The sequence below is a fragment of the Dryas octopetala genome, chromosome 2 (genome assembly GCF_963921425.1).
Source record: "Dryas octopetala chromosome 2, drDryOcto1.1, whole genome shotgun sequence".
Taxonomy (NCBI): domain Eukaryota; kingdom Viridiplantae; phylum Streptophyta; class Magnoliopsida; order Rosales; family Rosaceae; genus Dryas; species Dryas octopetala.
In genome coordinates, this window is record NC_141367.1 from 20,807,796 (window position 1) to 20,831,360 (window position 23,565).

The following is a 23,565-nucleotide window of genomic DNA, read 5'->3' on the forward strand; positions in this document are numbered from 1 at the left end:
TGAGTTAAGTTCCACTTTAGTCTTGTAGTTTGATAAACGAAAATGTTAAGATGTCCTTGAAATGCAATAATTTATAAACTACATGACCAAAATCATAACAATTGAAACTACAGGACTAAAGTGAAACTTAACTCAAACTATATAGACTAAAATAATAACAATTGAAACTACATGAACCAAAGTGAAACCTAACTCAAACTACTATAGGACCAAAACCAAACTTTGGCCAATGAATTAAATGAAATTACAAATTGTACAAAAGAGGACATAACTATTACCATAAATTATAAGCACTGCCACCGGTCAAAAAGTATCACCAGTCATTGCCACGACATTGTATACCATTGATGTCACAAATAGCTGACACGTGAAAATTAAAAAAGTCAATCTTAACAAGAACTTGACACGTGACAATATTAATTTAACTAATGAACTAACTATTTTTAACACAGTAATATAGTTTAATTAACAAACACATTAGAGTATAAAACCATCATTGAACACAGTGTTTGCAAAAAATATTGAACCAGCAAAACGATTGAATGACGAAGGAGATTAAACTACGAAGACGATTTTGGAATAGAACCTAGCTATAATTCTCAATCAAAGCAATCCAATAAGCTTACAAGAATCACAAATCATGTATATTTCATAGGAATTTGTTTACCTTTGGTAGGAATTTGTTTTTGTTTGCGAAGATGAACATAGTAACTGAAACAAAAAATTTGAAAAAACAAAAATTGTAGCACAGCCTTTGTTGCGGAACAATAATCTTAGACAATTTATTTGCAAACCAAGTCCAATTATCATTTGTCTCAAGGTTAACTATAGAAAAAGCTAAAGCTAGTGGATGAACCCTAAACCCTAAACCCGAAAATGTACAATATGTAATTGTTCAAAAATATCTCATTTTTCATTCTTTGATAAACCAAACACTGTCTAACCGTACACAATATTAGTTTCTCCTGATATCTCATTTTTATGTAATTTGTAAGATGCATTATTTTTATTTCCATGTGAAAGATGAAAGTTGTCCTAATGGCATCTCACTTAAATATAGTCATCATATGCATCTCATTCTTACTTAAAGCCTTCATATAAATGTATGTGACCATAACATCATTTTTGTGTGAAATAAGTCATGTTTGTATAGTTTGTTTGTTGCATTCAATGATTAAATTAAATACAATAAGTTGATGAATTATTAATTTTAGTAATTATAAATTAATAAGTAAATTACTCTAAAATCTATTTTATAGCCCTTAAAGATAAACAACTTACCTAAAAAGTTGTAATGATAAATAGGTCCATTTTGTAAAAATAAAGTCTACATTATGTTTTTTCTATGTTTCAAGTGCCGAGCGCTTGGTGAAGGTTTTTTTTTTTTTTTTTTTTTAAAGTGGGCAAATCGTCATTGTCGCATAGTGTCAATTAATAACAGTATAATACATGTATTTTTTGCAATTCAAATAGCTGATGTCGCACAGTGGCAATGATTGTCAATGTCTGACAGTGACAATTGCCAAACGCTTGGTATTGTTCATTAAGTGTTTGGTGACTTTTGTGTCACGCGCTTCTCATTAAAGTGGACCGAGCTGAGATTTCATGTAGAAATTGGGCTAGGTTATTAGCCTAATTTTTGAACTGAACTTAAAAAAAAAATAACCCTAAATTAATTTAATCCAAATTATCCCTCATGATTGCTCAAAAGTTATCTCACATTTAAACAATTTTGTTGTAATTAAGAGAGCTTTTTGCTTAAATGAAGCTTGAAACCTTTCATTGGAGGGCATCTTCATGAAGAAGGCCTTTTGCTAGCTGTTATTACGGAAAAACAAAGAGAAGGGAAACAAATTAAAATTTGTAGCATGTATATTAGGTATTAGGTTTTAGGTGCGGGCATGTTTTACCAACTAATCTCATTTTATTGATGCAAGTACCACTGTTGAGTATCGACCATAAATTTTTTTTTGCTAAAATAAAAAATAAAGTACACTGTTGAGTAAGCAGTGGTGCCTAGCGGCTAGCTGATGAATATACCCAAAAATTGGAATAAAGTGGAAAGCAAATATGAAGCAGGTAGGATCTATCACCATTTGAATCTGAATTACTATTCATTATCTTGTCTTTTTAGATTTAGTTATCTCAAACGTGTGGGCCTGTGGGCCAAATCTAGGGTACGGAGATTAATTATAGTGGAGAATAACTTACCTATCCGGGATAGGTGGTATCACACAGGATAGAGAGAGAGAGAGAGAGAGAGAGAGAGAGAGAGAGAGAGAGAAGGGGATAACACCTGGTAAAACTAGATTGCAGGTAAGTTCTTCTCATTATAGTGATTTGGGCCTCAACCCGACCCGAACTGATCTGTGCATACCCCTTTTTTGTAAGAGTCATTAATTATGCATACATGTTATGGAGTGAACTGCAATTGGCCTAGGCAAGGATGTTCAGTTTCCTATAAATAACACCAACATAATGGTCTACCATAAAATTTGAGTTTGGGAATAGTCGTTTTTTTCTTTTTAAAGAAGTTTGGGAGATAATTGTTGATTTTTATCAGCATATTTATTTCTAAGCAACATAGGTTAAGATGAGTAAATTTACACAATTTAGGGTATAGTGGATTCAATTTCCTGTCAAAATTCAACAGATTTGGGCTCAACAAAGCCCACAGAAAGAGGAGGCTGAGCTGCCCGGCCCAATTTCACAAAACCACCTGTAGCACTCAGAACAGCCCACGTATCCAATTCCTCATCCGCAGAATGCACACACTAAACCCCTCTCTTCTGACTCACTCACTCTCTCTCTCTCTCTTTCTCTCGGAGGTGGATCAATTTTTCTAGGGTTTGTGAGCAGAAATTTCAGTGAGTGAAAGAGGCGTTTGACTCCTCTGATTGAATCATTGAATTGGGAAAATGTCTAATCTGGGAACTTCAAAGGGTATTCTGGAGATCGCCAAGTTCGGGGTCTACGTCACCATCCCCATCGTTCTCATGTACAGCTTCGCCAACAACTCTAAGAATATCCAGAGATTTATGGGCAACGTAATCACTCTCTCTCTCTCTCTCTCTCTATTAGTGATGTACTGATGTTGTATTAGTTTTTCAATGTACAATGGACCAACAAGCTGTACATTTCTAAATTGGATTGTTCATCTGGGTGTGTAAATCTCCTTTGCAGCTTTTCAAGGTTGATTTTTTATAGTTGATAGTAATTCTAAATCTGACATCCCATTATTGAATCTATAATGTATTGAACCATTTTGGTGTATTGGGCTCTGCTTTGATGGATCACATATTCTTTTAAGCTATAGCTGAAGCTGAAGCTGAAGCTGTTTCATTAGTTTTAAAATTTATAGTGTGATTAAATTTAGTTTAGAAGCTATCAATGTAGGGGCTTGTATAGATTTATAGTGTGATCTAAAAGCTCTTATCTTTCGGAGTGCAGCGTTCTTATGTGGTGTATCCGCCGGAGGCACCGAGACCTCCATCACCGGAGGAAATGAGGGAGATGGCACGAGAACTGGCTCGGAAGAAAAATCTCCGGTGATGCTTTGTGGGGGTTTATAACTTGTAAGTGTTTGCTGTAAAAATTGCTATGTTTTTATTCAGATTTCAAATAATGTAATGGGAAGACTAAGAGGATAGTAAGTGGGTTTCTCTTTCATGTTCAAGAATGGCCTAATGTTCTCAATGGCTCGGCCTCTTTTGTTTTGTAAAATGTGAATATGGTGATGCCCCATTTCCATTTACCATTTTACCATTTGTGCCTTGCACAATGCACACTACAGTACTACACTCAATCATGCTCTGGCTTAAAAAGCTAAAACCCACTCTGCCAATTTGATGCTGACGCTGTATCTTCATGGATGAAGGAGCTTTTGTGACTCAGGAATCAAGCAAGATATGAGTTGTGATACTATAAATGCATGGATGGGTTTCCTCTACAAGTAATATGATGTACTGAACTTTCAATTTGTTTAGTTGTGGAGCTGGAAAACACTTTGCAAAATGAATTGTTTTCTTATTATTTTTTTTTTCACTCTGTGTTGGGCTTGAGTAAGTAAATCTTGAATATGGTTGTATGATGGGTGAAGTTGCTTTTCCTGTTGAATTTCATGTGTTAGCGGTTGATTCAGGTTAGTTGTTTTTGTGGACTTGGAAACAATGAGCCCTTGTAGCTGCATTTTCATTAAAAATACATTTCAAATCAGAGTTTCTCTAATGGGTAAGGTTGAAATTTGAAACTTAGGAATTAGACTTCTAGTAGTCTCTTTCTCATAGGCTCGCAGCACTGGTTACCATTAAAATTTGATATAAGTGTGGGTTGCAGAACTAAACATTGTGCTAACGGCCCAAGAATCAATTCTTTCTGAGCAGTTGCAGCCTTGCAGAGCCCAAATTATTGGATGTGGTGTTGATGCCAAATGTCTAAAATTACCATGTTTAGCAGATGGATGTGTTCTCTCTCAATCTTAAGTTCTTAACCGTTTAATGAAATATTTTTCAAACTATACGATTAAAATCATTACAATGTCAGCCTTGTTTTTTTCTCTTGCCGTGACAAAAAATATAGTCCATGGCAATTTGAGTAGTCAGAGATGAGTGACATAAAAGTTAAGATATAAAGTTGATTTTTTCATGTATAGAAAAAACAAAAAATTACAGGCTAGCAGACCGATGGACCATTCCAAAAATACCAACTTCTATGATGATTAAATTTGGTATTTCACCAAATAATGTGTATCTATTTCTAATAATGTGTAAAAAAAAAAATTGATCAGCCTAACGGTGAGCGTTGGGCCATAAAATACAAATGGCACAATTCTCCTACCGGAGATAGTACAACGATAAAACTTACAAATTACATAAAATTATTTGGCTTATTTGCACATTTGGTACTTGACTTTAAGATTTTGTCTCAATTTACACCCTTATATTTTTTTGTCTCACATAACTCTCTGAACTTTTATGTCATGTCTCACATTGCCCAATTCTGTCAACTCTGTCAACATCACAGTTAAAAATGTTGACGTAGAAGGATAATTTTGTCATTTCAGTCGTAAAATCTTTTTAAAACAATATTTAAATTAATAAAATAATTAAACTTTAAATTAAATAATATTTTAAAAATAAAATCTTTAAAATTCAATTAAATTTAAAAAAAAAAAAACCAAACCCCTCCCTCCCCACCCATTGCGCATGTCAGCCTTCTCTCTTCCAACCATTCTGGCCACCCGTCCTCTCCACCCAATGCACATGCCCACAAACTGTCAGCCATGCCCCACCCATCTTATCTCTCATTCTCCTTCTCCTTCCCATCTCTCTCTCTCTCCCTCCCTACTAGCCCAGCCCTAGATCGGCCCACCCCCAACCAGCCCCTCCCACACCTCTTCACCTACCCCCAGCCCCACCTCAAACCCACCCTGCACAATCCAGAGAATTTTTTTTTAATTAAAATTTTTTATTTAATTAAAATTAAAATTTTATATTTTTAATTAAAAAAATGTGGGAAGGTTGCCAACATAGCAAAGATTGGTCCTCTATGACAGAAAAGATGAAATTACCCCGCCACGTAGATGGCACGTTAGCAGTTTTAACCATGGTGTAGACAGAGTTGACGGAATCGGACAATGTGAGATAACATAAAAAATCAAAAGATTATGTGAGACAAAAAAATATAAGGGGGTAAATTAAGATAAAATCTCAGAGCCAAGTGCCGAATGTGCAAATAAGCCAAATTATTTACATGTACTCTTCCCACTCCTTTTTCAGTTTTTCTCCAAGTTCGTGGGGATTTTCCTTGCGCTTTCAGCTTTCATGAAATGTATATAAATATTGACTGTCAAATCAACCATGGCTGTCTGAGTCTTATGATCCACAATAGAAACACAAAGTTTCCAGGAAAGAAAAGACAACAGCAAGAAGTCAAGAACTAATACTTAAAGTAATTACTTAAAGAACTAAGTCTTTTATTTTCCACACCGCGTCAGAATTAATTACTTAAAGTAATATGTACAGCCACAGCCACAGAATGAATTTTCAACCTTGACTTGCTCAGGTCGTCTCTTCCCTGCAACAAGCTCGAGCTGGTCTAAACTCTAGACTTGACTAACTGGGGCAGGCAGCTTTGGTCGCTTAGCTTCTGTTTGGGCTTCAATTCTGATGCTCAAAGATATAAAGCAAAGAGGACGACATGTAGGTCTCCACGTGTAATGGCACACAACCCCTATCTATATCTTTTCAGTTTTTGCAGGTAGCTTAACCTACTTGTTCTGGGTTGTTCTTGTTCTTGTTTTTATTATTATTATTTTTTATTATGTTGCTGCTTACTTTTCTTGCTTCTTTCTGTGTTGGCTTGCCAAATACCTGAGAGAAGGACAAGTTGAAAGAGTTTCCAGTGTTACAATTTATGTGGATTTTGTTTCCTGGTACATGAAAAACTCTGCTGAGCTGACCCAAATTCATTTTATGGCTTAGTTGGGTTTGAGCAAGAACATAATTATTAATGAAAGCTATAAATTTCTTTCTGATTTTCATAGACCTTTTCACAGTAATTTAACCAGGCATTTTGGTTTTCCTGCTACAATTAATTTTTTTTTTCCAAAATTGTTAAACTTTGGTTTTTGTTTGTTGATGCTTTCTGAATTGGTCAAGAACGAGTGTTGCTTTTAATTCCCTTCGATTTAACAGATTTTAGAATTGAAAGGTTGCTGTGCGCAACCATCTGTACTGCAGCTTTTGATGGGGTTGAGATTTAGTTGGTTATTTTAGTTCGATGGCTTTTAATCTGTACTGCAGCTTTTGTTGTGAATTATGCTTGTGGAGGCTTATTCCCAATTAAATTTCTGTCCTTGGCTAATTAGTATTTTGGTTGGTGCCTGTTTTTTATCCTAAAGAGAGATGAAAGATTTGTTAACTCTTCCCTCCCTAAATTTGTACCAATATATCTGATATATGAATGTGTGTGTGTGTGTGTGTGTGTGTGTGTGTGTGTGTGTGTAAGAATGTGTTTATTATCTATAACTTGCTTTTAAGTTTTATGAATTAGTACATTTTCAATTTTGTACAAATTCATCTCTCCCCTTGAAAAATTAATATTTCTTCTCTTGCTTCTCTTCCCCTTCCCCTTCCCCTTTAATTAGCTAAAACTGATTTTGGTTTTTCTGTCTTTATAGATAGATGTTTCACGATCAGGAGGGGTAACGAAATAGAGGAAAGTACTTGAAGAGTATATGCTTCACTGGATCTAGTCTTCATCTTATAGGCAGTGGTGCAATCCTTCTGTTCTAATAAAGGATTTGGCATAGACTAGTATAATGGCATTGGAACTTATACCCATTGGGACCATCTTGGCCTTGCTAACAAACCAGGTCATTAAAACAGCTCAAGCTGCAAAAGATGTTTTTGAAAAAGAGAGTTTCAAGGTCCTGTCAAAACACTTGTTTGACATTGAACTGGTCCTAAAAAACTTGCAACTTCAAGAACTGAATGATTCTCAGGCTGTAAGGCTTGCTTTGGAGTCCCTAGAAGCAGATGTTAGAAGGGCTGATAATCTGGTTGAAAAGTACAAAAGCCGAGCTCGTTTCTACTTGCTTGTCAAGTGCCGACACATTGTCAAGGAGGTACAAGAAGTTACCAGGGACATTGGAAGGTCTTTGGCGGCTTTACCCCTTGCAAATATTGAAGTCTTATCGGGAATATCTGATCATGTGAATAGGTTACAGAATGAGATGCAAAGGGTGGAATTTGAGGCTTCGCAGTCTCAGCTCCAAATTTCTGACAAGTTAAACCAGGGTCTTGAAGATCAGATCCATGACCAGGCTTTTGCAAATGACATGCTTGAAAGAATAGCAATAGAAGTTGGGGTGCCTCTAGAGCCCTCAAGGATAAGCAAAGAGCTAGCAGATATCAGAAAGGAGAAAGAAGAAGCTGCCAACAGGAAAGAAAGAGCTGAAGTTTTCTTCTTAGAGCAGGTCATTGAGCTGCTCTCTCGAGCTGATGCTGCACGGGATTATGAAGAAGTCAAGAAGCAATACGAGCAACGCGTTCAGGCCATAGAGAGATATGACCCTAGTGAAGAATATATTCCACCTCTTAATGCTTTTGTTTGCCGTATAAAAAGAACTGTGATGGTTGAACCAGTAAGCCTTTGCACTGGTACTACATGTGAGCGAGCTGCCATCATAGCTTGGTTTGACAGTGGAAAGAGAACTGATCCAGAAACTGATGAGATTCTTCAAGATACTTCATGGAGGACTAACCTTCCATTGAGACAATCAATAGAAGAGTGGAGAGAACTTAATTACTGCCTCAAGATCAGATCTTCCAAGGCAAAGTTGTCATCAGGTGTTGAGACGTCCATGTTAGAGGCTTTAAGCCAAATGCAAGATCTTATGAGAGAGAATTCTCTTAACAAGGACTGGATTGCCATTGAAGGGCTCACTGATATTATAATCTCTATACTTGGGAACTCTCACAACAGAGACGTGAAGAGGAAGATTTTGATCACCTTAAAGGATATTGTAGAAGGGCATGCAAGAAACAAGGTAAGCATCTTTGATAGTTGATACTCCTTTAATGTTTTGATTCTCTCTTCTTGTTTACGTAACTAAACATAAACATATGAAATGTTTTGGAGTATTCTAAATTCAACTTTTGAATGAATCCTATAGGAAAAAGTGGTTGAATCCCAGGGGTGGGATCACATCATTCCTTGCTTAGGTCGTGACTCAAGCATCTCAAAGGCTGCAATTGAGTTGCTATATGAATTGTTGCAAGACAGAACTGATTGGAATGTGCCCGTATGCAGGAAACTCTCTCAACAATGCAGCACAATTATTTTCCTCGTTACCCTCTTAAAGGGTCCTGTGAGGGAATCATCAGAGATTGCAGAAAAAATCTTGATGAAGCTTTTTGACATAGATGAGGAGAACATTTCTCGTGCAGCTAAGTCTGGCTGGTATAAGCCACTTATTGATCGCATAGTTCAAGGTAAGAGAATTCTTTTCCTCAGAGGACATATATAACATTTTTCTTTTCTGTTCTATTCCTCAATTCACATAAAAGAAGAAAAAGAGGGATGTTAACAGTAGACCTCAAATACCTTTTACTACATTATTCTTACTAGAAGCAATAATTGAATTTAAGGGGGGAAAAAGATATTGAGGGGACCTACTGGTTAGTTGCTTAAGCTATAGAGGTTTCATCTCATGTTTTCTGTTGTATTTGACAGATAAAACGAATGCTTTACAATAAAGCCACCAATTTTGCTGTTACTATATAAAGGGTTTAAGTGTCATGTCATACTGAAGGCAAGACTAGTAAGGAAGGCACTATTCGAATGTGACAATAATCAATTGAAGGGCTTGTTTATAAACCTATTAGGACACTGGATTGATTCTGTTCCATGATAATTGAGATATGCTAGTAGCTTATCCGTTATCTGAGTGTATAGCCAAATGTTTTAACACTATGAGATATCTCACATCCTTTGCACAAAATAAAATTATAATGCTGGATTGAGTATAATCCTTTTAACAAAAGATTAGTCATGCCATTTATCATTCTAAATATTTTCAGGGCCAGAAACTTCAAGGATATCAATGGTGAAAACACTTGTTAAGATGGAATTGGTGGACTCAAATTTGAAGCTCCTTGGTGAGGAAGGGGTTATACCTCCTTTGCTTGAAATGGCATCTAGCAATATTAATTCAAAAGAATTGTCCTTATCTGCCTTGGTTGAATTATCATGTTGCCATGCTAACAAAGAGCTGATTGCTGCTTCTGGTGGGGTTCATCTTGTTCTAAAACTAATGTTCTCTCCCCAAGTGCGCTCAATTATTGTTGTTAAATGCTACGAAATCCTGGAGAAATTCACTTCTGACAATGATGGTGTTAAATTCTTTGTTGATGATAAAGGGTGTCAACTCGAGTTAGAGCCAATTGTCACCAAGTTGATTGCACTACAACAGAGTTCCAACTTGTCCTACAATGTCCGGAGGCCTGCCTTGCGCTCTCTTCTTGGAATCTGCAAGTTTGATGCAGGGTTGGTTAAAAAGGCAGTTCTCACTGCCAATGCCATATCTCTGGTCCTTCCTCTTCTTGATGACCGTGACTCGGAGATCCGGGAGACTGCAATAAATTTGCTTTTCCTCTTCTCCCAGCATGAGCCCGAGGGGGTTGTGGAATACCTTCTCAGGCCAAGAAGGCTGGAGGCTTTAGTGGGGTTTCTTGAAAATGAAGACAAGGATGATGTACAGATGGCTGCTGCTGGCTTATTGGCGAACCTTCCAAAATCAGAAAAATCACTAACTATGAAGTTAATTGAATTGAATGGCCATACTGCAATCATAAAAATTTTGAGAACGGGGACCATGAAAGCAAAAGAACATGCTCTAAGTGCTCTTTTCAGGTTTACAGATCCTACAAATCTGGAGTCGCAGCGTAAGCTGGTTGAAGGAGGAGCATACCCTTTGCTTGTAAACTTTCTCAGGGCCAGCTCAGTGACTGCAAAGGCAAGAGCTGCAGCTCTGATTGGTAATCTTTCCACAAGCAGTCCAAATCTCACAGTCATGTCCAAACCATCCGGCTGTTGGTGTTTCAAGCCCTCGCGTGCTCCTCTATGCCAAGCACATGGTGGCACCTGCAGTGTAACTTCCACATTCTGTCTTTTGGAAGCAAATGCCTTGCCTGACTTGGTAAGGCTCTTATCCTGCGAGGTTTATGAAACTGCCATTGAAGCAATTCAAACTCTTTCAACACTGGTTCTTGAAGCCTCGCCTCAAAGAGGGGCCAGTGTTTTGCATGAGGCCGAGGCCATAAAGCCAACATTGGAGACTTTGACTTGGGGAACAGACTCTTTAAAGGAAGAAGCACTGAGTCTCCTGGAAAAGGTTTTTGTGTCAAAGGAAATGGTTGAGACATATGGATCAGCTGCCAGATTACACCTTGCTAGTCTAACTAGCAGGAATATGCATGAAGATGGTCGTCATAGGAGGAAGGCTGCCAGGGTCTTGTCACTCCTCGAACGGTATTCAAAATCATCAACATCTATTCTTCCTGGCCTGTATACGTAAAATTTTCGGTTGTTAGATGATTTAGATCAGGAAAAAGTTCACTTCATCAACTCTGCTTGGTATAGAAAATATCATACTCTTCAGTTTTACTTCTTATAAAAAATCTATTTCCCTAATGGGGAAAGTTAAAATGTTCATAGTGTACAGAACTACAAATCTTTTATCTTAAAGATAGTTCAGGTATTCCACGTTTCATGTTCTTTAGAGTTGTATGTGTACCATTTATGCATTGCTTATTTTCATGCAGTTCAAAGGTCCAACAAGACTGCTGCTTTTTCTTGTACGTTTTTATCATGATCCACTAAATTTTCAAGTCATGTTTCTTTTTTTTTGGGTCAAGAGACGATCTTCACATATGCTATCCATAGTTCCATACTGCTTAAGTAAGTCAACGCTAAAGCAAATCTCTCCCTCAAGGTCTCATCATGCACTGCTCTTATACATCTTTCAAAAAATCTGTACAGTTACTTTTAATGTACAATAAATGCATGGTCGTCCTTTTGTTCACACATGACATCTAGGCCTTGTTTGGTGGGCTGGATAGGACAGGCCGAACCAATTATAAGGACAACTGTGCGTTGGCCCGTGTTTGGATCGTGCATAGGACATAAATGATAAATCCAGAATACTTGAGACTTACTGACCCAAGCTGATACGTGGGTCTCGACGGAATAGGACCATGACTGCTTACAATTGCTAGTCAAATCTCTTTGTTTGAAATGTTTAGCTTATTTTGATTTGAGGCAAAGAAATGACAGTCATTTAAAATCATTTATGAATACAACCCCCTAAAGTTGATAAACTCTCAGTGCTCTGAACTTGTCGACATAGCTATGCGTATAGAATTCTATGTCGTTCTCTCTCTACAAATGCCACATTTTCAACTTTATCTAACATTTAGTGTTAAATGTGGATAGGGCAAATGGGTCAATTCTATGTAGTTTTTTAACAATCTAAATTATTTATTTTTTAAGTCTTTATTTATAGATCATTCTTGTAAAAAATTAGCTAAATAAAAAATTATTTTCCTATCTAGCTTTGATCAAATAATTAGACGAACAAAATATTTTCGATTAAACCGTCTATTTGTTTGATCAAAATTAAATAGGAAAATAATTTCTAATTAGGCTAATTTTTTGTAAGAATAATTTATGAATATAGGCCTAAAACTATAATAGAGGAGTTTAGTTTAATCTATAATAGGTATTAAAATCATATATAAACTAGTTAATATATATATAAATTAATAGATAATATAATTTGTGGTTCGGTTCGGTTAAAATTGAAAATTTCATATATAAGTGAAAACCAAAATTGAACCGATCTTGATCGTTTGGTACGGTTTTGTAACCCCAAAAAAAAAAAAAAAAAAACAAACCAACCTAAACCGATCAGTTTGGTTTAGTTCGAAATTTGGTTTTTCGGTATTTTTGTCCACCCCTACTTACCACTAGTAAAGCCGTAAAGGTAATTGTAGAGTTCTTAATTTTCTACCTTTTCACCTTAATTAAGTTCAAATTTTGATCTTAGGTTATCTTAACATCATGGTCCTACATTTGCCAAAACTTGGGCTACCAAAGGTTGTGAGTTAGAGTCTTTCATGTGTGCGGTGATATAAGGAGACTACCCTACGAAATTGCCTTAATGTGCCTTGTGATGGTGATGATGATGATAGCTATAAGAGGAAGAAGACACCTACACTAATCAGTGCAACTGTAACATTAATATTAATTAATGACAGCCTGAGTTAAATTGTTTCAATTCAACCTCATATGCCAATGTACGTGTAATAACTTACATAATTTCGTAACCAAGTACAACCCTCTGCTTATTTCTGTGTTATACTATGTTTATGACTAGAATATATAACATTGTGGCTCCTTCTTGGGTTGGTTTAATAATATTTGTTCAAGTAGACCTTCAATTGATCATGATGGTGCAACCAGTTTTAATAAGGAAAATGCTAATTTTCCAACACTTTCTCCTAATTTATATATGTTTTCCAACGTACATAACATTAATTTATTCGACATGGTTTAACTTTTTTTTTATTTCATAGAATTTCATATATAAATGCCATTTAAGTTTATATAGGAAGATTAAATGAAAAAAAGTGTTGGGACAAATAATATCTTCCTTTAAATAAAGTGTTACTTATTTTGGCAAATTTGAGATTATACTCCCAACAATTTTATCTTTCATCAAGTTATATCAGTCCAAGCTCTTAGAATGCCAATATTCCCAAAGTTTCTACTCATTCTAAAAAATCTAAGGCTTTTTATCACAAATAGTCTCTTAATTTTCACCAAAAACATCAATTTGATCCCTAAAGTACATTTTCACTCAATGTCATCTCTCATCTTTGCCACCGAACATCAATTTGGTCCTTAGATACGTTTTGAAAATTTTGCCAAATATAGCTAAGGATATGAAAAAATTCTCCGAAATTCATATTGACTCGTCTTGACTACTATTATTTTTATATGGGGTCAAATTATCAAATTGATGTTTAGTATTTTCTAGAAAATTATGGAAAATCAATTTGATAATTTGACCCCATATAAAAATAATGCTAGTCAAGACGAGTCTGTATAAATTTTTGGGGAATTTTTTCGTATTCGGAACTATTTTTGACGAATTTTCAAAGTGTGTTTAGAATGTTTGATGGCAAAGATAAGTGATGAAATTGATTGAAAATACATTTTAGGAACTAATTTAATGTTTGAGTGAAAGTAGATGGACTATTAGTGATAAAAAGCTAAAATCTAATATTATTAGATGAAACCTCCTAATTTATCTAATTTTTTTCAAACTCAATTTTGATGGTTTGCACTTTGTGCTCAACAAAGATAGAGTAGCTAGCTTCGGATTTTGTTATCCGGGATTCTTCTGGTTCCCTTCTTTTATGTTTAGCTTTGGGTGTGAGTGTACGTGACTAATGTACATCTTGTTGAGGGGTACTTTGGTCCAAAAATATTCAAAAGAATAATGATTTTTATTGGGAGGCGATTTTTGCACTCCTCTTTTCTCCGTTTGCACTCCATTTTTTTTAATGTATTTTGTATATTTTTATTATATATTTTTCCAAATCTACCCTTTATGGCTATTGAATTTTTATTTTAATTATCTTTCAGTAATGATTATTTTTTCCTAAATTCTCTCATCATTATTAAAAAAATAAAAATAAGTAATTTTCTCTCCCCCTCGTTGTATCTTCTTTATATTGCATCTTTTTGCCTTTTAAGCCATTTTTTTTTGTGAACCAGTCTTGTTCGTGCTTTCAATCATCATTCCATATTTTCATTAGGAAAATATTTAGTCTGTCATATTTTTTTTTCGTTTTCTTTATAAGGGTCATGATTTATGTGAACCAGTCTTGTTCGTGCTTTCAATCATCATTCTATACTTTTATTAGGAAAATATTTAGCCTGTTATATTTTTTTTTTTTCATTTTCTTTATGAAGGTCATGATTTATGTATCTTCTTCTTCTTTTGATGGTGGGTTTTGTGTTATGAAATTAATTGGGGTTTTCAATTAGTCCACTCCCTCATTTTTGAGTCTTTTGACACTGCATAGCAACCACTACTAATTTGTAGCATATTTGATTTAAAAAAAAATGAATGTCACATGATAGCTTAATAAGAAAAGAGAGTTAGGTGTACTATATATCAAGAAGACGAACAGAAGTGTAGAGAATTACATAAGTTTTTTTTCCTTAATTTTTAAAAAGAGAGTTATAGAAATAGATATATTATTATGACAATTTTTAAAAATTAAATGTGTAGGATTTAATGTTGCATAGATGACATTCTATAATTAAAAGCTAAAGGGTATATTTGGAAAATAAATAATAAAAATATATACAAACATTTAAAAAAATAAAAAAATAAAAAGGAGTGCAAATGGAGAAAGAGGAGTGCGAAAATCACCTCCCTTTTTATTTTAGAATAATTTAGCCTTCACTAAAAGAGATCATTTTACGAAAATTCTCTAAATTGGATTTTGTAATATATCTACTCAATTAGACAGTATACTTTCATTTGTATTTATTTATTTAGTTTTTGGGTAAAAAAGGTAAACTAATAGTTTTTAAAGCATTAATTCTAATTTTTCCCCTCCACACACAAATTTGTTGGTTGATAACAAACTAGTTTGTAGTTTAGTAGTTTCTCTCCATAAAATTCGAAAGGTCTGAAATTTAAATCCCTTCCTCTTAAAAAAAAGAAAAAAAAAGAAATTCTTCTTTGATTAAAGCGGACCATTTATTACCACAGAATCGCAAAATATGATCATAACAAATAGGAAGTAATAAATTAATAACGCATCTTCCCTCTCCCAAAAAAAAAAAAATATATATATATATATATATATAACATTCTCAAAACTAGCTTCACACACTTCTTATGCTTTCACATATGAAAAACTCATTAAATTCATTTTGGAGTGCAATAACATCCCTTGATTACTCTTTACAAACCTTTCTTTTATTACACTCGATCTTTAAAGAATTTATTAATTTTGAGATGTGGCTAATTAACTCATTAATTATAGAAAGAAAATAATGTTTACAAATTTTTGTTTATCTGCATACCTGCCATCAATTCATTCGATGGGCAGGGTTTATTATTATTATTTTTTGTTTTTTTTTTCTTGTATAGTTTAATGTATAACTGTCATATAAGTTGAAAAATAATCGTTTGGAGAAAATGTTGGGATACATTGCATAATCGAAGCCGTCTATAAATAATTCAATAATCGAAGCTGTCTATTTTATAAGTCTCTATATAAAGATTATCTTTGCAAAAAAAATTGAGACAAATTGAAAACCGTTTAACCATTTAATTAAATGGTAATCATTTGCAATGTTTATCAAAATTGCTATGTTCGTCTATTTTATTCGATTACAATTACATGTTTTATTGATTTTTGATTTATTTAATTTTTTTGTAAAAATAGACTTAGAAAATAGACAACTTGGATTATCAAACTATAATAAGTCTCATAAGTGATACCTCATTATGCCTAAAATAATATATACCTTTATAAAAGGGCTCTGTAGGTAGATTAATTAATAACAAATATAACAATGTTGATTACTTAACCTTACATTTTTAAGAAAAAGGAGGTGTCAATAGGTCCCCGCTCTGACCTTCAATTAATATTCATGTTAACCCATATAGTTAAACATCATTGATTTTTTTGGCCAAAAAAAACATCATTGATTTTGACTAGCTAGACTATTATTTTAAGAGTATACTAACAAGCAAATTAAGACATAAACTGATGGACCAAAAGCATGGCCTAGAAGATACCTTACACAGCCAAAGATTAAGATATATATGTTTGGACTATTTCGTGCAAGCTTCTCTCTTTTCCTGTCTACCATCTCTAACCTAAATTTTTTACACAAAAAATTGCACCTTTCTGATGAGGAAGTGGCTTACATATATCATATATGTACCTACCACCCATTACCCAATACGTAATCATATATGCTACATGTGTTTGCAAATTGCAAACTTGGTGGATATGATTTTGGTTAGAAGTTTGGAGCATTTAAGAGAGAGAGGAAATGGGAATGGTTAAGTTTGTTGAATGAAGTTGTCAGAATTAAAGAGCTACGCCTCTCTCCAAATATAATAAAGAGCCAAAGAGGAGGCCAGGGATGACTTATAGGAAGGTCAAAGGTCGCAATTACTTCTCTCCATGTACGTATCTGTCACCAGCCTTCTAACACAGACACAAAGCCATCATCCATATCAGGTTTCTTAATTTGCTCTCGATCTCTAACCATTCACACCCTGTTTCTGCTTTTGTGGTATTACAAAACACCCATAGAGTGTCCACTAAAATACAGAAATGCCCTAGAAATCATAAGTACACCCTAATATTTTATGAAGAATAATATATGAATATGCATATCTTTTTCATGAAAAATACAGCACTGGAATTATTATTCCATGTAGACATGTAGTTCACATACACAGATTTTGTTTCAAGTGGCACTGTTTTAGGTGGAGCTAGTAGTACTGCTTGTTTCATGCTGTCTTGTTATTGTTACTCACTGAGATAACTGTAACTTAGCAACAAGTTCAATTATAAAATAAGAGTGCATGTGACATTTTTTTTCTTTGATTAGTTGTGCCCGTTTATTTACTAACAAGATATATTGTAACTATCATATTAATGTGATTGTCGAATGTAACTAAATAACAGTTAGCAGTATTAGCTTGACGATTGACACTAGCTAAAACTGGACCACGAGGAAAAAGATTTTGTATCGGACCGGCATATATAGTACTTGGAACTTCCTGATTTGGCCTTACATATATGTAAATGGTCCAATGAGGCATGGTATTTTACTATTTTTTTAGGTCAATAAGCTTAAATAATTATGGCCTTACATATATGTAAGTGCATGTACCTATATATATATCCTACATACAATAAGCTTAAATATGGGTTATTGTTTCAACAGAAGTAATAATACATGTAACCTAACGCCTGATAAATGGCATGTTATTGGGTCCCAAAATGTGCATGACTTAGGGGGTTGCAGGCCTCGCGGCAAGTTCTAACCATTCTACACACACACACATATATATATGCTCCGAACATTATTCATATTAATTAAATTAAAAATCAAAGCTGGATTTTGATCAATATTTGGACCAGCATTAATATTCTGAAAGCTAATTATGGCCAACTAGTAAAGGAAGGCCAAATTGAGTAATCTCAAAGGCAATATCGATCCAAGGCCTCCAAGCCAGTGAAGTAGGTTAGTAAGGTTAGTTAATTTCAATGGCATGATCAGTCACCTCTTCGAGTGGATTCTAAGTTGGACCAAATTTTGTGGACGAGATTTTGATACATATTTGATGAGTTATCATAAAAATGTTATTTATGATATTGTAATGCAATTTTCGGATTACAAAAAAGAAGGTTATCCTAACTCAAAAACGCTATATTTGAACTTATAAAAAAAAAAAAAAAAAAAAAAAAAAAGCCGGTAATGGGTGTGATAGGTTTCTACCACTCTATTCCAATAACTAGTATCCCCATCTAGGACCTGTTGAATCTCAAGATATGCACAAAAGTACGAAACTATATATATAGCTAGCTAGGGGTGGGTTAGCATAGTGCATGAGTGAGTCTATCAATACTATCTATTTTTTAATTTCTTTTGTCTTCAGTCATGGTCATACTTTTTTTTAATAGGGGTAATGGTTATAGTTAGTTAATATAATAAAATATTGAAAAAAAATATAGATAAAATACGTATGTATATCAGCATACAACTGATAGATTTATTTGTGAGTGCTTGGTCATTGACTCTAAGTCTACATATTGTAGTACTATATATTATAGTACGAATTTCTTGTAATATTTTTCATGAATTTTAAAGCTGCATGTATTAATGCATATAATTTGAATGAATTTTTCTAGGGTGTAAATTCATTTTTTTTTCTTCTTTTAAAAAAAAATAAAAAAATTCAATTGCCTTATTTGGTTTTGTTAGCATGAATGAGTACTAGTCTACTACTAGATTATCAACAAACATGTTTTCAATAGACTTTTAAAAAAGATAATCAGTGACCACATGCATAACAAATGACATTTAAGTGTTGGTTGCGTGTCAAGAAACAATGTATGTTGTCCACTTTTGCGTTTTGTTTTTTTTTTTTTTTTCTTAATTAGAGTTTTGCACACTTTTGTTGTAGTGTATCCTCACACACCTTGGAGAAATAGAGAACTCCCTATTAATCAAATCGAATGATATGTATTAAAAAATGTACAAACGAAGTTAACAATTTAATTTGTTCCTAAAAAATGTATAAACATTGTACACATGTTTACCATTAGTTAAAGGTTTCGTTGGATACTTAAACTCAAAAACTTGTTTCTAAATAAAACTGTGGAGGCATATATACTAATATACGTAGTTCACCAACACATGGAATAATTGAGGCCACCATGCATCAATTGACACGTGGAATTATTTACTACAGCCATGCATGAATTGACACGTGCACACTACCAATGAACCACAGACTACAGGACGTACGACCCTACAGAGTAGCGACCTTATGAAAAAACTAGACACTAGACGTGGGTAGCAGTGGCAAAGGCAGTAAATAGGTGAGACAAAGAGGGTGGAAGTTGCAGTGGCCCAATAAAACTCCGCCAAATTCCGGGCTGGCAAATTCAATGCCCCCGCGGCTTCACAATTAAAAGTTCGTTGGGGTAGTTGCATCCTCCTAGCCTTCCTTTACTCCCTTTAAATCCACACCCTCCTCTTCTTCACAACCCATTGCCTTGTAATCTCAGCTTAATTTTTATTCCCTTGTGCCCAATCAACCCTTTAAAGGGTCGTTCAACTGCAGCATCGATCATAAGGGTCACAAACTATTTGGTGCTAGCTAGCTAGCTCGTCTGATTAGAAGGTGGTGTGTTGGATTCATGTTTTTGAGCAACATGGAGCAAAGCTCTGCTGCTGCGAGTACCCAACAACAACAGCAACAACAACAAGAAAAAGAAGAAGAAAGAAAGAGCAAAGTTGTACTACTTCCCAACATTCTCTTGTCCGTGAAACTGAAATACGTGAAGCTCGGCTACCACTACGTAATCTCCAACGCCATGTACATCTTACTCATACCTCTCCTCGCCGTAGCCTCGACCTACCTCTCCACCCTCACCGACGTGGAATACTTGGTCCAGCTGTGGGACCAGCTCAAGTTCAACCTCGTCTTGGCCACCGTGTGCTCGGGCCTCATTGTCTTCTTGGCCACCGTCTACATCACCACCCGCCCGCGAAAAGTTTATTTGCTCAACTTCGCCTGCTACAAGGCCGACCCCGCTCGGACTTGCAGCCGGGAGATATTCATGGAGAGGTCTACAATCACCGGCAGCTTCTCCCACGAGAACCTCGCGTTCCAGCAGAAGATTCTGGAGCGCTCCGGCCTCGGGCAGAAGACTTACATGCCCGAGGCCGTGCTGCGGGTCCCGCCCAACCCGTCTATGGTTGAGGCGAGGAAGGAAGCGGAGATGGTCATGTTTGGAGCCATTGATGAGTTGTTGGAGAAGACCGGGGTGAAGCCCAAGGATATTGGGATTCTGGTGGTGAATTGCAGCTTGTTCAATCCGACGCCGTCTCTGTCCGCCATGGTTGTCAATCACTACAAGCTTAGGGGAAACATTGTCAGCTATAATCTTGGTGGGATGGGTTGCAGTGCTGGCCTTATTTCTATTGATCTTGCCAAACAGCTCCTCCAGGTTTGTTACTTAATTCATTACCTATTTTCTATTTTTTAATTTCGTTAATTAAATATTTTTTAAATTAAAATTAGAGGAAATTACAGATTTAGTCCAGTTATTTTATACCTAGTTCAATTTTGGTCCACAATCTTTTTTAAGTTCTGTTTTGGTCCACTAAATGTTCCACTTGTTCAGTAAAGGTCCATATTTGTTTTCTCAAATTTGGCATGCTTTTTATCCTATCAAATCTCACCCAAATTCAGCGAACATATACTTGTTTTAAAGCTATGTATTTCTTCTTTACAACCATATAAAAATCATTCAAATTGGAATTCTAAAACTCAAGATAATTGACCCCAAAGTAGGGTACCCGAAACTGCCAATTTTTCAAACTTCACCCAATCTCAATTCTTTTAGATTATAATACTCCAAATTTGTTTTTATGACTAAGAAATGATGAAATATAACTTATAGTTCAATTATAATTGAAGAAAACACAACCCAAAGGATTTAAAGTCACAAATCTGGACCTTTACTGAACAAATGAAACAATTAGTGGACCAAAACAGAACTTAAAAAAGATTATGGACCAAAATTGAACTAGGTATAAAATAAGTGGACCAAATCTGTAATTTCCTCTTAAAATTATAAATATATATTTAATCCATGGATAAATATGTACAATTGTGATACATAAAATAATATTTATTTGTTCAGAATTTCATTTCTATTTTCTGTTCATCTCTGTTAGAAATATGGAAAGAATCAGTAAATAATTTTACACATAAATCTCACTTATATTTAGATGAGAAATGTGATAACAGCTACAGTCAACAAATTGATATATGCAAGGCTTGTACTTATTTCTATGTCAAAATTGGGGTTGATAAATATAGTCATTTATGATACATATCAATGATATCATACTGTTCATACACAACCCCATTTAGACAATAAATACTTTTTCAAAACTTTGGTGCACCGCTTGTCCACATGTACAGCTGGTTTGGGATGCCATGTATTAAAGGATGTTTGGTACGTGTACTGGGCAGCGTGAGCATCATAAATAGACAAAGGACGTGTAACAGAAAATTAATACACTAAATTAAACTTAGAGTTAATTACACTTACACCCATTGAGGTTTATTGTCTTTTCACATATATTTTCTGGGGTTTCAACAATTACACATACACCCCTGAGGTTTCAAAACTATTACATATAACCCCTTATAGTGAGACGAAAAATGATAAGAAATTATGCAAAAAGGCATGCTAAAGGATTAAATGGCCTAATAAAATTACTTAAAGTGTAAGGTCCAACCTCAATACAAATATTTTCTTTTCTGTTTATTTCTTTTTTTTCTCTTGTAGGGGGTTATATGTAATAGTTTTGAAACATTAGGGGTGTATGTGTAATTTTTAAAATCTAAAAAATGTACGTGAAAATATAATAAATCTTAGGGAGTGTAAATGTAATTAACTCTTAAACTTAACCCCTTTTTAAGATATACAAAAAAGCACTCCACCTAAAGAGAAAGGACAAGGTTTTTGAGCTCATATATAGTACATTATGTAGGCCTTAAATGTCCTTGGTGGGCTTACACATACAGAAATTAAGAAAAAGACACTATTATTTTGGGTGCTACATTAACACACATAACTATAATTCTATATTTGTATATATATATAAGTTATCTGTTATCATCCGATAGGATTTGATATCTTATATATGTTATCAAACTGTTAATCTAAATTGCGTAATATACAGGTGCACCCCAACTCTTATGCCCTAGTGGTTAGCATGGAGAACATCACCCTCAACTGGTACTTTGGCAACGACCGGTCTATGCTCCTCTCCAACTGCCTCTTCCGAATGGGCGGTGCCGCTATCCTCCTCTCCAACCGCTCCTCTGACCGCCGCCGCTCAAAGTACCAACTCATGCACACCGTCCGCACCCACAAGGGTTCGGACGACAGAGCATACAACTGTGTCTTCCAAAAGGAAGACGACACCAAGAGAATCGGGGTCTCCCTCTCGAAAGACCTAATGGCAGTGGCTGGAGAGGCCCTCAAGACCAACATCACCACACTTGGGCCAATAGTCCTACCCATGTCAGAGCAGCTCCTCTTCTTTGCAACCTTGGTGGCAAGAAAGGTGTTCAAGATGAAGATCAAGCCCTACATCCCAGATTTCAAGCTGGCATTTGAGCACTTTTGCATTCATGCAGGTGGGAGAGCAGTGCTGGATGAGATAGAGAAGAACCTTGAGCTCACTGACTGGCACATGGAGCCTTCAAGAATGACACTTTACAGGTTTGGGAACACTTCGAGCAGCTCATTGTGGTATGAACTGGCTTACTCTGAGGCCAAAGGAAGGGTTAGGAAGGGAGATAGGATGTGGCAGATTGCATTTGGGTCAGGATTCAAGTGCAACAGTGCTGTTTGGAAGGCATTGAGGACTGTTAACCCAGCCAAGGAGAAGAACCCTTGGATTGATGAGATTCATGAGTTTCCTGTCACTGTGCCTAAAGTGGCAGCCATTAAAACTTCTTAATTATGTTAAACCTGCCTCATGATTTTTGGGGTGAGACATTTGTATGAGTGTGTCAAATATATATATCTGTATGATGATGATTCATTAAATGTAATTGGTTGTTAGTGGATCAAATATACAGCACAAAAACCACAACAATACAACTGATTTTATGAGCTAAAACCAGCTGGTCTCAGAGTTCTACAGTAACAGAGAGATGAACAGGGGAGGTATATAGAGGTGTACTGCATAACCTTGTTTTTTTTCTTTTCATTCTCATGTTGTTCTAGCAGCTATATAAGATTACATGCAAGTGTAAGAATAAAAGAAGAAGTTTTTTTTGGCCAACAAAAGAAGAAGTTTATACAGCAGTTTACACTCAATGACACAGCCCATTGTTGGAGTTATTGATTGCGTTCGATTACTATTTTGCCCTGCTGATATATTTGTCTGATTTTTCTCGTTATTGCACCCAGTTTGCATTTTTTTATCTTCTTCTCTGTAGTCTTGTTCTTGGCTATGAGTCCCGACACTAATACAGTTTGCCCAAGTTTATATGCATGATTTTTCAACCACACAACACATTAGCGCCACGTTTGTTTCACCATGCTAGCTAGCACTAGCTAGGATTGTGTTAAATAACACTATTATCCTGCGTTTGGAGACACACGGGATAAGGTTTAAGTGGGCTATCCA

At 35.2% G+C, this 23,565-nt stretch overlaps 3 protein-coding genes across 4 annotated transcripts; all 3 read left to right on the forward strand.

The window, feature by feature from the left end:
* Positions 1–2,796: 2,796 nt before the first annotated feature.
* LOC147293983 (sporulation-specific protein) lies at positions 2,797–3,765 on the forward strand. The gene is made up of 2 exons (XM_086233616.1): positions 2,797–3,047; positions 3,451–3,765. The coding sequence occupies exons 1-2, from the start codon at positions 2,919–2,921 to the stop codon at positions 3,550–3,552; spliced, it is 231 nt and encodes a 76-aa protein (XP_086089742.1). The 5' UTR covers positions 2,797–2,918; the 3' UTR covers positions 3,553–3,765.
* A 2,173-nt stretch (positions 3,766–5,938) lies between these two features.
* LOC147293984 (U-box domain-containing protein 43-like) lies at positions 5,939–11,326 on the forward strand. 2 transcript variants are annotated; one of them, XM_086231366.1, is made up of 4 exons: positions 5,939–6,258; positions 7,181–8,551; positions 8,678–8,996; positions 9,585–11,326. In XM_086231366.1, exons 2-4 carry the CDS (start codon positions 7,322–7,324, stop codon positions 11,078–11,080), a joined length of 3,045 nt encoding a protein of 1,014 aa, XP_086087492.1. In that variant the 5' UTR covers positions 5,939–6,258; positions 7,181–7,321; the 3' UTR covers positions 11,081–11,326. The 2 variants fall into 2 exon arrangements, with proteins under 2 accessions (XP_086087492.1, XP_086087493.1); XM_086231367.1 differs by having other exon boundaries at positions 5,939–6,200.
* Positions 11,327–19,371: 8,045 nt separating this feature from the next.
* LOC147293985 (3-ketoacyl-CoA synthase 11-like) lies at positions 19,372–23,263 on the forward strand. The gene is made up of 2 exons (XM_086231385.1): positions 19,372–20,354; positions 22,105–23,263. Exons 1-2 carry the CDS (start codon positions 19,542–19,544, stop codon positions 22,888–22,890), a joined length of 1,599 nt encoding a protein of 532 aa, XP_086087511.1. The 5' UTR covers positions 19,372–19,541; the 3' UTR covers positions 22,891–23,263.
* The last annotated feature ends 302 nt before the right edge of the window (positions 23,264–23,565 follow it).